General features: G+C 42.9%; 1 protein-coding gene across 1 annotated transcript in view; it reads left to right on the plus strand.

Annotated features, from left to right (window-relative positions):
* The first annotated feature begins 4128 nt into the window (after positions 1 to 4128).
* TP53BP2 (tumor protein p53 binding protein 2) overlaps positions 4129 to 14453 on the plus strand; it is a 35587-nt gene continuing 25262 nt past the window's right edge. The window contains exons 1-3 of the mRNA XM_066546227.1: positions 4129 to 4258; positions 9958 to 10071; positions 11635 to 11714. Coding sequence (XP_066402324.1) covers positions 9984 to 10071; positions 11635 to 11714 — 168 coding nt within the window. The 5' untranslated portion in view covers positions 4129 to 4258; positions 9958 to 9983. The remainder of the gene's footprint in view (positions 4259 to 9957; positions 10072 to 11634; positions 11715 to 14453) is intronic.

Genomic DNA, 14453 nt, shown 5'->3' on the forward strand with positions numbered 1-14453 from the left:
GTACTCTGCTTTTCCATCCAGTTGTTTGTAAGTCAAGCACTGCAGTGATTCCTTGCAAAAACTCTCCCTTGCTTTAGCTCCTGTGACCTTGGGCTTCCTCTGGTGTCCTTGGTGCAGCCGATCGAACTGCCTCATTTGGTGGGTCCATAACTGCAAACTTCTCTTTTCTAAGCTGGAGCAGAGTCAGCTGGAATCTCTGATGTGATTTTAAAAGGAACTGCTTCAGTAGATGCACAACACCCCTGGTTTCTCCCAACACCCCTGGCTTCTCCCAAAGTATGCCAAAATACTGCAGTGCTTTTATATTTTAAAGCTTTTCAGTACCTATAGTGAGCATGGTTTTGGGCTGGGAAAAGAAGGGCAATCTTTTAGTTTAGACCTTAATTTGGGCATCTGAGTCCTGTTCAAAAAATGCTTGGTGTGTGTGCTGGGAATTAATAAAACTCAATATTTGTAAAGGAGGGAAAAACCCTCACCCAAGGCGATATGCAATTGTCAGATGTTTCAGTAATTGCTTTCATGCTATCTTTAAAAAAAATACAAAGTCTGATTGAAATTTGTCTTTTTTTTTTTTTAATCAAATGCTTCATTTATGCCTAGTTTGAAACTAAATTTTTTGCATGTTGGGTTTTTTCCCCTCTGAAATTGCTGGATGTTTGTATACAACTGTCTTAACATCTCCAGTTTCAGGGAGGAGCCAGAAACTGTTTAATGTAAGGATTGCAGCTTATGAACCAAGTGTCCTGAGAGCACTCATTTCCTTTGTTTCTTGTTGCCACACAGCAATAAAACAGTGGTACAAACGAACTGTTGGGGTGATTAATGAATGTCACAGTTGAACCATTCCCAAGGGACACACGAGTGAGTCCTGGGGATCCCAGTTTGAGGTGGTGCCAGCCCCAGGAAGCCACCAAGGGTGATGAGCAGTGCTGAGAAATCACAGCAGGCATTTGGTTCACATCAGTTTCTTTATCTTTTCCTTCTTCACCTCTCTGGGAAGAGGCATCTCTGTGATGGATACTCTCTGGTCAGCTTGCCCTAAGCTCCAGTGCTTGCAGGTGAGCAGGAAGTGGTGGTGACAAATGTGACACCATTTGGTGCAAGAATAGAACAACTACTCACAGAGCTTGATCATCTCAGCATTGCCCCTGGAGCTGAAGTGACACAGGATAAGATAACATCAGTATCATAACATTTTAGTTGCTTTAGACTCTAAGGACTTGAAGGTATGTTTTTTAGGGAATTTGCAGTTTGGTTGCTTTTCCTTTCCTTAGTTCCTAGAATATGTGGGCTAGAGGTGATGCAGACACTCCCAAGTCCCAGAAATGGCCCCACACAGCAGGTCTGAGTGCTCTTGGCTTAATGTATTAGTAATTATCCTGAGCATTGTGGATGGAAATGGCAACTCGTGATCCTTCCTGTGTAGTTGTCTGTATTGCTAAATCCTAAGGATTAACAACTGGATATAGACAGGCACACTGAGAGTGAACAGCCCAGCTAGGGTCAAATTAGGTCTGCTTTGTGTATAATGCCATGGTTTGTATAATTTTCTCTTAATTCCCATCTGCGAGCTCATCTTTTAAATTAACAAATGTTACTGCAGACACACAGCCTGTGCCATTTCTGAATGGTATTCCTGTTCTGAATATGAGGTTGTACAGCATTAAATGTGAAAGGTTGAAATGCTTTACACACCTACATAAACTGCTGTAAATCTATTTGGGAACTTCTTTTTTATTTTATACTTTTCTGCTCCAGTAATTGTGGTTAAGAGATATTCTTACCTGGCTGCACCTGACATCCTTCACTGCCAGGCTCCTCTAGGGGAGTCAGAAACACTGCCTCTGAAAGGTAACATGTTCTGTGACAAAAGATTAAAGCCAAGTGTCAGAGTTCCTTCTTGGAAAGCTTTGTCCCTTAATTTGGGTCACTACATCCTTGTGCTGTTGACAGCAGAACCCATTGTGCTCATCTTCACTATATAATAAATTTGTGGTAAACTGATCTTACCTACCTCCACATTCTCTTTCCTAGTTTCACTCCTTACAAGCTCCAAGTTTGGCCTTTTGTTTGGTTTTCTTGTTGATTTCTTGGGGTTTTTTTTCCCCCCCATAAAGTGCCAAGGAAATGGGTGGGGTAATGTAGCCATCAGGCAGTTTTGATCTCGCTTTCAGCTTTTTCCTCTCTGTGAATATTTTTAGAAGGTGTTCAGGAATTGATCAGGAACCTTTGTCTTGGGGAGCTGGGCAAAACCAGTGGTCAGAAATTCTGTGTTCTTGGTGTAGTGCTGAGGCCCAGAAAACACAGTTTGCCAGTGTTTACACTGCCAGGAGTGGGCCAAATACTTGCAGTCTGTGTAGCAAGATGTGCAGAGTCTGGAGTGCTTTTGCCAAAGCTTTTAGAAGAGTAAAGGCAGTCTCTCATATAGGGTTGAGGGGGATCTTGGCACTCAGAATAGCCCTGGAAAGGCTTTGGAGACATCAGGAATGTGCATGTGCACGGTCGTATTCCCTGAGAGTCTCCAACAGCGGATCCCTAAAGCTGTGAAACAGATGGGGCTGAATGTCTCTTTGCAAAGGCATTAAAAATCTCAAATTCCATAGTATTTACACAAAATCACAAAAATAGTGCATGTGGTAATGGTTTTGTTAGTTTTAAAAAATGATTATTTAAATTCTTTTAGAAGGATATTTATTCCTTTCCCCTCTTGTTTGATTTTGCCTCCTTTTCCTCCTCTTTGACCTTTTGAACTCTTGCTCCTAAGGATGTATATCCCCTTCACTCTTTAGAAATGAGGACAGGTAAGGATTTGTGTCTTTTCTTGAGAAAGCACCTTTTCCATCTGTATGAAAAATCCTGAATTGTATAGGTAGCTGTTGCTTGAAATGCTTAATGGAGCAATTGCTTTCTGGAGATATTTGATTTTTTTGCCTTGCTGGAGGCCATGTGAGTAACAGCCAGTTGAGACTGAAGTTGAGAATTGGTCTCAAGAGAACTGACATTAATTTTTAGCTAGCAGCTGAACTTTGATAGCAGTTTAATATTAATAGCATGTAGTGAGATGATGCTCAGAGGCAGTAATCATCAATGTTTTCTATCAGATATGGCCACTGCCTTTTTAGAGTGCTTGTTTAGTAGTTATGGCAGGAAAGACATGAGCAAGAACATCTGTGTGGTGTGTGTATAAACAGAAAAACCAAAGATGAGGAGCCTTCTCCAGCTGTGAAGAAGAAACCAAGCAAAATATCCTTGGTTTCCTGGGAATGGGGTTTGGTGGGTGACCTTGTTTTCAGGCTGAGACTAAGAGCACAGCAAGCTGACTTGTGTTTTTAGGAACTTTTCTATGAAATGTGTTACAGAAATGCAAATTGTGTTTCCACTTCACTACCTATGTGGTAAACTCTGGTGGTTTCTTTTACCAGATGTAATTACCATTGTTTTTCACTCCTGCTGAACTCTAGTTGAGTGTTTCTCCTGTTGTGTCAAATGATTGCAGGGTACATACACATGTAGTAAAGTGGGAGGATTTCTGACACATCACCTGAAGAGGGAAGGAAGGAGCACCAGGTCCAGATTTAAAACTCAGTAATCCTCTGACACTGTTGAGTCAGGGACAGGTGAAATGACTCCATGGTTCAGAAGGTGAAAAAGAGACTTTATTAAGAGGTGGCATCCTTTTATAACCAGGATTGCTGAGGTGAAACCTGATTGGTCTCAAAGTAAAAACCTTTCACACTATTGGTGAAACATGACCAGCACACTCTGAAGGTACGTATCTATAAACAACATGAACAAAAAGAGAGATAATAAAATTGTTTTCATTCTTCCTCTCTAAGTTTCTCAGGCCTGAAGCCTGGGAGAATTCCCTTTGACTGAACTGAGAATCTCCACAATCCTCCAGCAATGTAATTTAGTTGAGCAGGAGATTACTTCTGCAGCGTCTCTTTTGCTTATACCTTAAAGAAATTCGGGGTTGTTTAGAAAATTGTACCCGCTGTAGTTGATAAGATGTTATCTGTGTGGGAAAGAATGCTTTTAACAGCAGGCTGGGACTCCAAGGTGCAGCCTGCCTTTGTGCTGGAAAGTAACCACGTGCTGTTTGCTTTGCAGATGTTTCTGACCGTGTACCTCAGTAACAACGAGCAGCACTTCACAGAGGTGCCAGTGACCCCCGAGACAACCTGCAGGGATGTGGTGGAGCTGTGCAAGGAGCCTGGGGAGACTGAGTGCCACCTGGCTGAGGTGTGGTGTGGCTCAGGTAGGTCAGGCTGGCAGCTGCTGAACTGCTGGGTGTTCTCTGCTCCAAGGTGGCACATGGAGACCTGACAGATGTGATCTTATCCCAGGGAGTTTCTGCATTGCCATTTCATTGGTTTCTTCATCATGCTGGCTGTGTGATAACCCACCTGCAAGAAGGCTCATATGTGAAAAGCAAAAGGGAGCTTGAACATGCAGATGTTTCTTTGTCTGTGCAGCCCTTCTGTGACTCAGATGAGTCTGAGGGGTGTGAGAGAGTATTTTTCTCTTCCTCCTCCTCACAGTGAGATCCCAGCAGCCTTTATGGGGGTTTTGAGGTACTAAGTATTGGTAGTTCTGTGACTAGTTCAAAAGAATTTCTTTAATCCCACAGCCATCTTCACTTGCAGTGGCAAAATAAAACTTCCTTTTTCTGACGACACCTTCAGTGTTACCAATTGCATTGAGTTTGGATGGGAAGGAGTGTGTTAGCAGAAAAAGTGGGAGTTACCTGGTGTGAAGTGCTCTAAAGAAAGTGGGTGACAGGGAGGATGGAGAAGCTACTTCTGGCTATCTTTTCAAGCCTGTGGAAAAGGGGTTTGTGCATGTGGCTCATTGTAAATTTTTTTTCTTTTTCTATGTTCTTCTGATCTTGAGAATTCAGATCTCCCAAACTTGCCGTGCTCCATTGAAACTGGAGAATATATGAACAAATAAAACTTAAAATATTACTAATGTCTCATGGCTTAAATGGGAAAGGGCACTGGACTATCTCCTGTCTCCGTGGTACTCATTGGATACTGGGAGCCATCCAGAGGCATAAGATAGATGAATCCCTGGCAGGATTTTGAGTAATGACAAATAATTATGTCTAAGCCAACCTTTTTGAGATGCTTCAACAAGATTATAAAAGAATCAGATGATAAGGGCTTATATTTCTGTCTTCCTCTGCTGTTATTTCAGGCTCACATCTGTTAAAAGAAGTCTTTGGTGAGATGGATGTTTGTTTAATGCTATGAGATACCTGAGTTGTCTCTTGATATTTACTTGCTTCTGACAGAGATGTGATGTTTCTAATATTTCTAAGTCTAAAAAATGGAGCAGAATTTTTTTTCTTCTCCTTAGAAATAAAGAAGCTTTGCTTCATCAATGATAATAAAATAAAATCAACAATTCATCATGGAAAGAGATATTCTAGGAATGTATTTTAATTGTACATCTTTGTCTGAATCAACCCAATAGTCCACAGTGAAAGAGAAGTAAAAGAAAGGTTTACCTACAACTACTGAATTTATGGTTAGCCTTAATGCCCACACCCTGTTAAAGAGCACAAGTGGTTGTGGTGAGGGACAGGGTTCTCCTGTTGGTACTGAAGTTGGGGCTGTGCTAGAGTGGGCAGCTCCTCTCATGTTTCTTGAACCTGGATTCTTGCTTGGCTTTTGAGGTGGTGATGTAGCATTTGCTATAAAGGGCAGTGAGATTGTCCTGAAATCAAAGGAGAGGACCTACAGGAAGAGGCAAGTGAAGTCTGCCAGTACTTAGGGCCCCAATGTTCTGGTTAAGCTGAAATGTGGTGTTTTATTTATAGCATCAAATTATCAGCCTTTCTGAGGCTGGAGGTGTAGGACAATAATCTGGATACAGAAACATAAACTGAAGTAGAGAATTTTTTCTGAGATTAGTCTTTGCAGAGACGTCATGAGACACACAAGAACAGATACCTAAGACAAAAAATATTTTGTCCATTTTTACAGTGAAAACTTTAACAAGATCATTGAGCCCAGCCTTTGCCCAAACACCACCGTGCCACTAGACCATGGCACATTGTCCAGTTGTCTTCTGAACATTTCCAGAGATGGTGACTCCACCACCTCCCTGGGAAGCCTGTTCAAATGCTTAACCAACCTTCAAGTGAAGAAATTCTTCCTGGTGTCCAAACTTAACCTCTCCTGGTGCAGTTTGAGGCCGTTTCCTCTTGTGTCACTTGTTACCTGGGAGAAGAGGCCAACCCCCACCTGGCTGCAAGCTCCTTTCAGGGAAGTGTAGAGAGTGATAAGGTCTCCCCTGAGTCTTTCCTCCAGGCTGAACAACCTCAGTTGCTCCTCATCAGACTCATGCTCCAGCCCCTTCCTCAGCTCCATGGCCCTTCTCTCTCCAGCTCCTCCGTGTCCTTCTTGCAGTGATGGCCCAGAACTGGACCCAACCCTTAAGGTGTGGCCTCAGCAGTGCTGAGCATAGGAGGACAATCCCTGCCCTGCTCCTGCTGCCCTCATTGTTGCTGACACAGGCCAGCATGTCAGTGGCCTGCTTGGACACCCTGGCTCATGTTCAGCTGCTGTTGGCCAGCACCCCCAGGTCCTTTTCCACTGGGCAGCTTTCCAGCCCCTCTGCCCCCAGCCAGTAGCATCTTTGGGGTTGTTGTGACCCAAGGGCAGGGCTCAGCAGTTGGCCTTGCTGGAGTTCCAAATACAGTTCCCAGTTGTTAACAGAAATGCAGTTATCTCAATAGCATTAAAAGATTTGAGTACTGCATTCATGCATGTTGCTTTGGTTAAAATATGTCTTGAGCATCTGTGTAGCATCCAGCAACAAGCACTTGCAAGATGTTTTCATGTATATTTTGGATTTTTTTTTTGGCAAGGGGAGGAGGCAGTGAGGGAGAGAAATACTTTTAGCTTTTTGCTAATCTCATTTTCGATGTCAGCAAAGTTTTCCATCTTGTTCTGCCAGGATTAGCCACGATTTCTGTTTTGTTTGCATATTGCACTGAACAAATTCAACTGCTTTAAAACAAACATGGTGCAGGACAGCTAACCTCTAGGGGTAAAAACACGAGATTTGTGTTGGAAAATGACTTCTCAGACTTCAATTATTGGCATCCTTCTTACATCACTTGTTTCTTTCTTTTTTTTGACACTTGATCAGGAATTTTAGCTTCTGTTGTCAGACCTTCTTAAGCCTACTTTGAAAGATTGCTGCAAGTGTGCTTGAGGCACTTTGCTCCCTGAAGGGGGCAAGTTTACTACTCTCCCTGTCCTCCTAGTTTTGCTTGAAATTTGGTGAATATCAAGGCAAAATTTCTTGACCTTCCTATTATTATCAGAATTCTGTTAGACAGTTACCTTGCCTGCTGTGGAAAGCGGCCAAAAGGAGTGCATGTATAAAGATCTCCTTTTTTTTTCCTCTGTGAGACAGATAGGAGGAAAAAAAAAAAAGAAAACTGATTGTCCATTCTTCTTGAGCTTTCCAGATGTACATTTGTTTGGTATTTGAAAATCTCTTTGACCTTCCTTTGAAGCCAGTGAGCGGTATTGACAGAATCCTTGTGTAAAGGGCATCTCCCTTGATTATAGAGTTTCTGCTGAAGTATTGCTGAGATGCTAGAAATCTGCCTCATAAGCCTGCTGTATAGCCTTTAAGACAAAAATCTGCCAGTGATGCTGTTGATTTTTTTGTTGTTGTTGTTGTGTTTTTTTCCCCTTTTTTCCTTGAATTAAGGTTTAGCAGATGAGGAATGTTTTTTGCTGTCTAGACAAGTAACCGCCAAGAGACGGCTTTTTCTGTAACAGTGACCTACTTGCTTATTCTGTAAAGCTAATCTCTTTTGACAGTCACTCCAGAAATTCTCCTTCCTAGATTGCTTGAGCACAGCTGCAGCATTTTCATTTAAAGAAACACTTTTATGTTGAAAAGAGCTTTTCACATACTGCAAACATGTTAGCAGCTCCTTTTCTAATGGAACTGAAAACATTTATACTTAACGCCAACAATTTTTCCTGCTGAAAAGATGATTTCATATTAAGACAGTGACTTTTTCAAAGACTTTATTGAATATGAATGAACTACTCTGATTTCTTTTTTCTATCTTTCCCCTCCCCTTGCTTAAAAAAATGAAAAGAAACTGCCAACAAAAGCAACGTCAGGAAAAATGAAACTGGTGCAAAAATGGTGGCATTTAATTTCATTCTTTGTCTGCCTGTCTTATTTCTTAGGCCAGGAACAATATCTTCTGCTTGTCTGGCATCCAGCACAAATGGGTCCAACATGACCCTGAGCCCCAATGCTGTTAGAAGATACTGTGACAGTATCCTGGTTATGTAAATTCACTACTGTGATATATTGACCACACTGTTGCCATCACATTTCAAATAGGTGGAAAAATTGATGGTAAAACGTCTAGAATAACAAAAGAAATTGCTTTTATGTAAAGATTTAGAGGCCAATAAGCAATTCTAGTTATATTCTGGCTGTGAGTGCCTGGTTGTGATACATGTAAATTTTTAAAGAATGGTAATACAAAAGGGAGAAGTAGTGATAGATTTAGATTCACACTGGGTTTTTCTATTATCAAAAGGCAGCAAGTAAGGCTTAAAAATTACTTATATGACTGAATCCTGAGCTTGGGGAAAAAAGCAGGAAAAGAAATTCAGTGGAATTTGTGCATGTAACTTTTTCATCACAGTTATTTGAAAGGAAATGGCAAGTTCTTACTGGGCTCACTTTTCGCTGTCTGATCCTTTTTTTACTTTGAGCTGTGAATCCAAAGTAGTTCATCTTTTCAAGGTTTATCAGAAATAGGGCCTTCAAAATGCATCTCGTGTGAAGTTCATGAAATTTGCTGTCCGAAACAATGAGCTGGATCTGTGTCTGACAGGCTGTGGGAGAACACTTGAAGTGACAGGAGCTGTGCTGGCACACTGAGGATCAGGCCTGCTGGGTACTGCCAGGGAGCCTCTCCAGGCTGCTGAGTGCTCCTGCCTGAGCTTGAATGCAAGGGCTGCCATCCAGCGTTAGGAGAAGAATTCCTCTTCCCTGAGAGTCTGTCTTTGCATCTCTCTTCAGTCCTATTGGAATTAGGAAGTAAATGAGTCCCTGTAGGAATGGTGGCAGCAGTGCCTTGAGGAGGGGGTGGGAGTGACTAAGGGATGAGTTTGTCTGAGGTGCCACAGAAGAGGAGTGAAAGGTACAACAGCACATTTCCTGCTGGTGAGTGGGTAAGGTGATTTTTCACATACAAAAGGAGGACAGTAGAACTGAAAGCTCTAAATTCCCTGTTTGTTTTCCCTCAGGTTGTGCCTCAGCTTTTCCCTTCAGAGGTGGACTTTTCCAGGGCTGCTGTTCAGAGATGTTTATTTAGTTTCAGAAGCAAGGGGCTTCTTAAGAGAAAAGTAGAAATCTCTTGGATGGGGGCAAGTGTTGTGTGCACTCACTGCACCTGTGCACTCAGTGTTCAGGTGAAAGATGGACAGACATTTTTGGTTTGGTGTGGGCCCAAGCTATGGTGGGATGGAGCAGTTCACTGTTACTGTATTTGGGTTGCCCCCAAGACGAAGGAAAGAATGAACAATCTGACTCCATGTTCTCAGAAGGTAATTTATTATTTTATGACACTATATTGTATTAAAGAATACTAAACCTCAAGAATACAGAAAGGAAACTTACAGAAGGCTAAAACAATAATAAAGAAAACTCGTGACTCTTTCCAGAGCCCTGACACAGCTTGACCCTGATTGGCCATTGAGTCAAAACAACTCACATGAAACCAATGAAACAATCTCCAAACACTCCACACGTGAGCACAACACAGGAGAAGCAAATGAGATAATTATTGTTTTCCTTTTCTCTGAGGCTTCTCAGCTTCCCAGGAGAAAATCTTGGGCGAAGGGATTTTTCAGAAGACATGACTGTGCCACACTTAAAGGTTTTTTTTTACCTTTCCAGAGCGCCCCATAGGCGACAACGAGCGGATGCTGGATGTTCTGCAGAGGTTTGGGATGCAGAGGAGCGAGGTGCGCTTCTTCCTCCGCCACGAACGCTCGCCCTGCCGCGAAGCCGGTAGGTGTTGACCTCAGCTGCTTCATCTCTTCAAGTTCCCTTCCATTCTTCAAGGTTAAGGAAACAGCTTGTGTGTGTTGTTTACTAATGTTCATAGCCAGCAGGTGTTGCAGCATTTTTTTTGTCTGACTGTTGGCTAGTCTTTGTAAAGGCTTCATCTTCTCTTGCTATAGCTGGGAGTAGTAAATCCCAATTGAAATTTCTGCAGGTTTTCTAGAGCTGGTTATCACCAAAGCATCCAAGGGCATACTGTGTTAAATATATTTTCTCCAGCAAAATATCTTGAAATCTGCGGTGATCTCCTCTCATAAATATAGAAATAAAATAAATATAGAAATAAATATAAATTTTGCACTCATCTGCAAACCAAACTGTTGCCCAGTGATTTGGGTCATTATTCACTCTGTGATTTGGGTCATTATTCACCTGGATAATACTTTACCAGGGTGATAAACTTGGCCCACTGGGCAAAGATAGAGCTCTTCAAAGTTTCTCCTACACATTTGTGTTAGTTTTAGGAATAGCATTAAATGAACCGTCTGTTGAAGTTCTCTGAGAATATAATTCTCGTTGTAAATTGAAATTTCCTGTAAAGGAAATGACTTTCAGATTTTCAGGGGTTTTTTATGTATCCCATATTCATCTCTTCAGTAAAATCTTTCACTTTTACCTTTAAATCAATCTACCAGATTCGTCTTCCTCCCCCTTTTCTGTTTTTGTCCTTGGTGATATTCCTCAGTGTTGGAAATACTGAATTTGTTAAGTGACATTGTACCCAGCATATTTTAGATGTCTGACTGTATCTCAATATTTGAAATGCATACTGGTGATAGAATGAGTGCATGAAAAGCTGAAGCTGTGCCATTTCTACCTGCTGAAGATCTTGCAGAGCAGTTTAGTTGTCAAAATGTATTTTTTCAAGTTCAGGGTGCTTGTAATATTAGGATTATTGTCATTTTATTGGCCACAGCATTGCTAAGCAATGTATTTGAACTCTGAGTTAGTGTCACAGAAACATGGTCTTGAAATAGGAATCAGATGGACCAGAAGGTAACAGGCATGGCTTTGTCCTGTAGTACACTTATGTTCTACAGGGAAATCAATGAGATTGATTGGTATTGGGCATCTGAGTACTATTTGCACATGGTTAGATGGGAATAAAGTGGGGTTCTAGTTAAACAGCAGCTTCACTGACACAATGACTGCCAGGAAGAAGAAAAAAAATGTGCTTTTAAACTGTGCATCTATAATGCACATTTAGTGGGGGCTGACTGCCTGTTTCCCACTGGATAAATACTGGAATAGCCTACTCTTGGTTAAGCTGGTTTCGTTTGTCTGTATTTTTGAACAGAACTATACTTTAAAATAAAATTAAACAGGAATTTTTTCAGAAAATGTGTTGTGTCATCACTTAAATTCATCTTGGTAGTAAACACATAAGAACAAGTGTTCAGATTCTACTCTATAATGACTATTCTGATTCTCCTTTTGTACTGAAAGCTATGTCTGAAAGGATAAGAAAAATCTTACATTACCTTACCATCTTTGACTGTTTCTGTCTAGGGACTGGACAAAGATCTCAAGATCCAGCCTTCAAAAGAAATGGTGTGAAAGTGCCTGGAGACCGAAGAATAGAGAATGGGGTGAGTGCTGGATGCAATGGCTGAGCTGGAGTTCATTTTCCCACAGCAGCCCTCCCTCCCAGTGCTGTGCTTTGCTTTGGCAGCCAGAAGGGTGCTGATAACACTCCAGAGTTTTGGCTACTGCTGAGCAGGGCTGGCACAGCATCAGCACTGCCTCAACGTTCCCCCCACATCAAGGGGCTGGCAGTGGGCAGGGTCCTGGGAGGGGACACAGCCAGAGCAGCTGACCCAAAGTGACCAAAGGGATATTCCCTGGCATGTGGTGTCAGCTGAGATACAAAAGCCAAGGGAAGGAGGAGGAACAGGGGAACATTTGTTATTTTCCAAAGTTTGCCTCCTGGAGCAACTGCTTCCTGTGCTGAAGCCCTGCTTCCTGGGAAGTGGCTGGACATCGCTCTCTGATAGGTAGAGAATAAACTGGTTTTTGTCTTTGCTTGCTTTAACAAACTTTTTTGCCTTTACTTTAGTAAATTGCCTTTTCTCAGCTAGGAGTTGTTTTCCAGCTTATTCTCTCTGCCCTGTCCTGCTGGGAAGGGGAGTGGTAGAGCAGCTTGGTGGGCACCTGGAATCCAGCCAAGGTCAATCAGCTATAGTCCCTTTTGGTCCCTGAACTGGGGTGAGACAAAGGCAGTTTATATATATGTGTGTGTATTAATATTTATACATATAAATACTTAGTAGTTGCCAAGCATCAAGCTCCTGTGTGGGGCACAGAGTTTGTCAGCTGCACTGCTTATCTTTTTTTCTGAGTTTGGGAACATATTTCCATAAACAATGGCTCTGTGCTTTGCCCTCACACTGATGGCCTTGCTACACTGGGGGAGTTGTCTTGTGGGGATGATGAGGGAATACACCTCCCTCTCCCTGCCTGAGATTGATGTGAATGCTTTTAAAATGCAGGCTCCCATGGTCTTTGCTCATCCATATATAAGCTGTTTAATACTATTAATAATATTAACTAATACTGTTGGCACCCTGTGGGGTTTGTGGAATTCAAGTGTCACGTGGGTGTAAGAGAAAACCAACTTTAGGTGAGGAGATATTGAGATGTGCTCTGACATTTCCAGTTCCTGGGTGGCACGGTGTGTGGAAGGACTTGGGCAGGTGCCTGGGGTGGTTTTCACCTCCCATTGCCTGGGACTTTACACCTGAACAGGTAATCAGTCAATCCTGGCAAACTGATATGTCAGCTGAGAGAAGGGTGCCTTGCCCACCCCAGTGCAAACCAGCAGTGTCCCAGCCCGTACTGGGGCCTGGCCTGTGAGCCACAGTCCAGTGCTCAGAGCACTGTAGTTGTGGCAGGAACCCGAACTGTGTTTGAGGCCACTATGGCTGAGACAGGCACTCAAACCACCATAATTGCCCCAGCAGTGAAAAAGGAAAAATGGAAATGGACAAAGTAAGCTGCAGCTCTATCATTGGTTGGAAAGGGAGGAAGAAGGAGAATTAGGGAGAGGTAGGGGTCAGTTAAAGGAGCCAGTCCTTCAAAAAAGAAATTGCAAGGAGTGAGACAAATCAAACAGGAGACAAAGTTACTCAGTCCTTGACCTCATCACAACTTCTTCAAGACTTGTGAAAAGATTACAGCTGCCAGCCACGTGAGCAGATTTCTGCCTGGCTGCTTCAGTGCTGGGGTAGTGGGGCTGACAGTCAGCACTTGGAAGGTCATGAAGTCCCAACAGCTGGGATCCCTTGCCAGAAATCAGGAAATGGAAAGAAGAATTGGAAAACAGCAATTTGCAGTTTCTGGACATGGCTCCTCTCAACTGTGAGGGCAAGGTATCCATTTGAGGAAGATCCTGTAAATTCCAAGGAAAGTGAACCACTGCATGAAGGTATCCAGTACCTGAGAGAACTAGCAGTTCTGGAAGTCATCTATACTGACCTTAAAAGTGACAGTGTCCCTAAAGACCCAGAAGATGTCCCTTACACAGTGGCCATGTGGAGGAAGGTGGTTCAAAGTGCCCCTGCATCATATTCCAGCATCTGGGTGGTACTGTGTTACCTGCAGCTGGATAGACCAGGTGTAGAGGTGGCATCCTCCTGGCTTCGACATGCAGAAGAAACTGGGTACTTCCACATGCCTACAGCCAGCACCCCAGATTTAAGGGGCAGCCCAAGACATTGGTCCTCTCCTGCCCCACTGAGGAGGGAAGCCCCAAGACCAGGCCATGTAAGGAGCTCTGGTTGTTCCTGTGTGAGCAGGGAGAGGACAGGAGGCAGTGGGATGGTGAGCCCCCCTCTAAGCTGGAAGGCCATGAACTGAGAGGGAAGAGATCTGTTCAGAAAGGGTCACCCAAGAAGGCTGTCAGTGTAGTTGCCACAGAGAGACAGGAAGGCAATCAGTGATCTCCTGTGGAAACCCAGAACACTGGGAATATTTCTCTGTCTGCACTGGGGTGCCCTGACTCCCAGGGGAGCACTGACTTTGACCCTCACTCATGGAGAGTTTCCCAGACTTCAAGAGAGACTGGAATCCACAAAAGTGTGAAATAGATTATAGAGAGCAGTGTAGGTGTATCACTTGGTGAGAAATTCAGTTTTGGGGATTTTTAGTATATTGTGGATGGAGGGGACAGGATGTTGTCCTGGGCTGCTTCTTCATGCTTCTTCTTGCTCCTTCTTTATAGGTTTGGGTGGCATTCTGTAATTGGGCAGAAAAGTCCACATTGCAGCTCTTTGGGATTGGTTATTGGGGTAAAAGGGAAAATAATCTAGGTGTCAGTTCTTAATTGGATA

This window comes from Molothrus aeneus, chromosome 3 (assembly GCF_037042795.1).
Source record: "Molothrus aeneus isolate 106 chromosome 3, BPBGC_Maene_1.0, whole genome shotgun sequence".
Classification (NCBI taxonomy): domain Eukaryota; kingdom Metazoa; phylum Chordata; class Aves; order Passeriformes; family Icteridae; genus Molothrus; species Molothrus aeneus.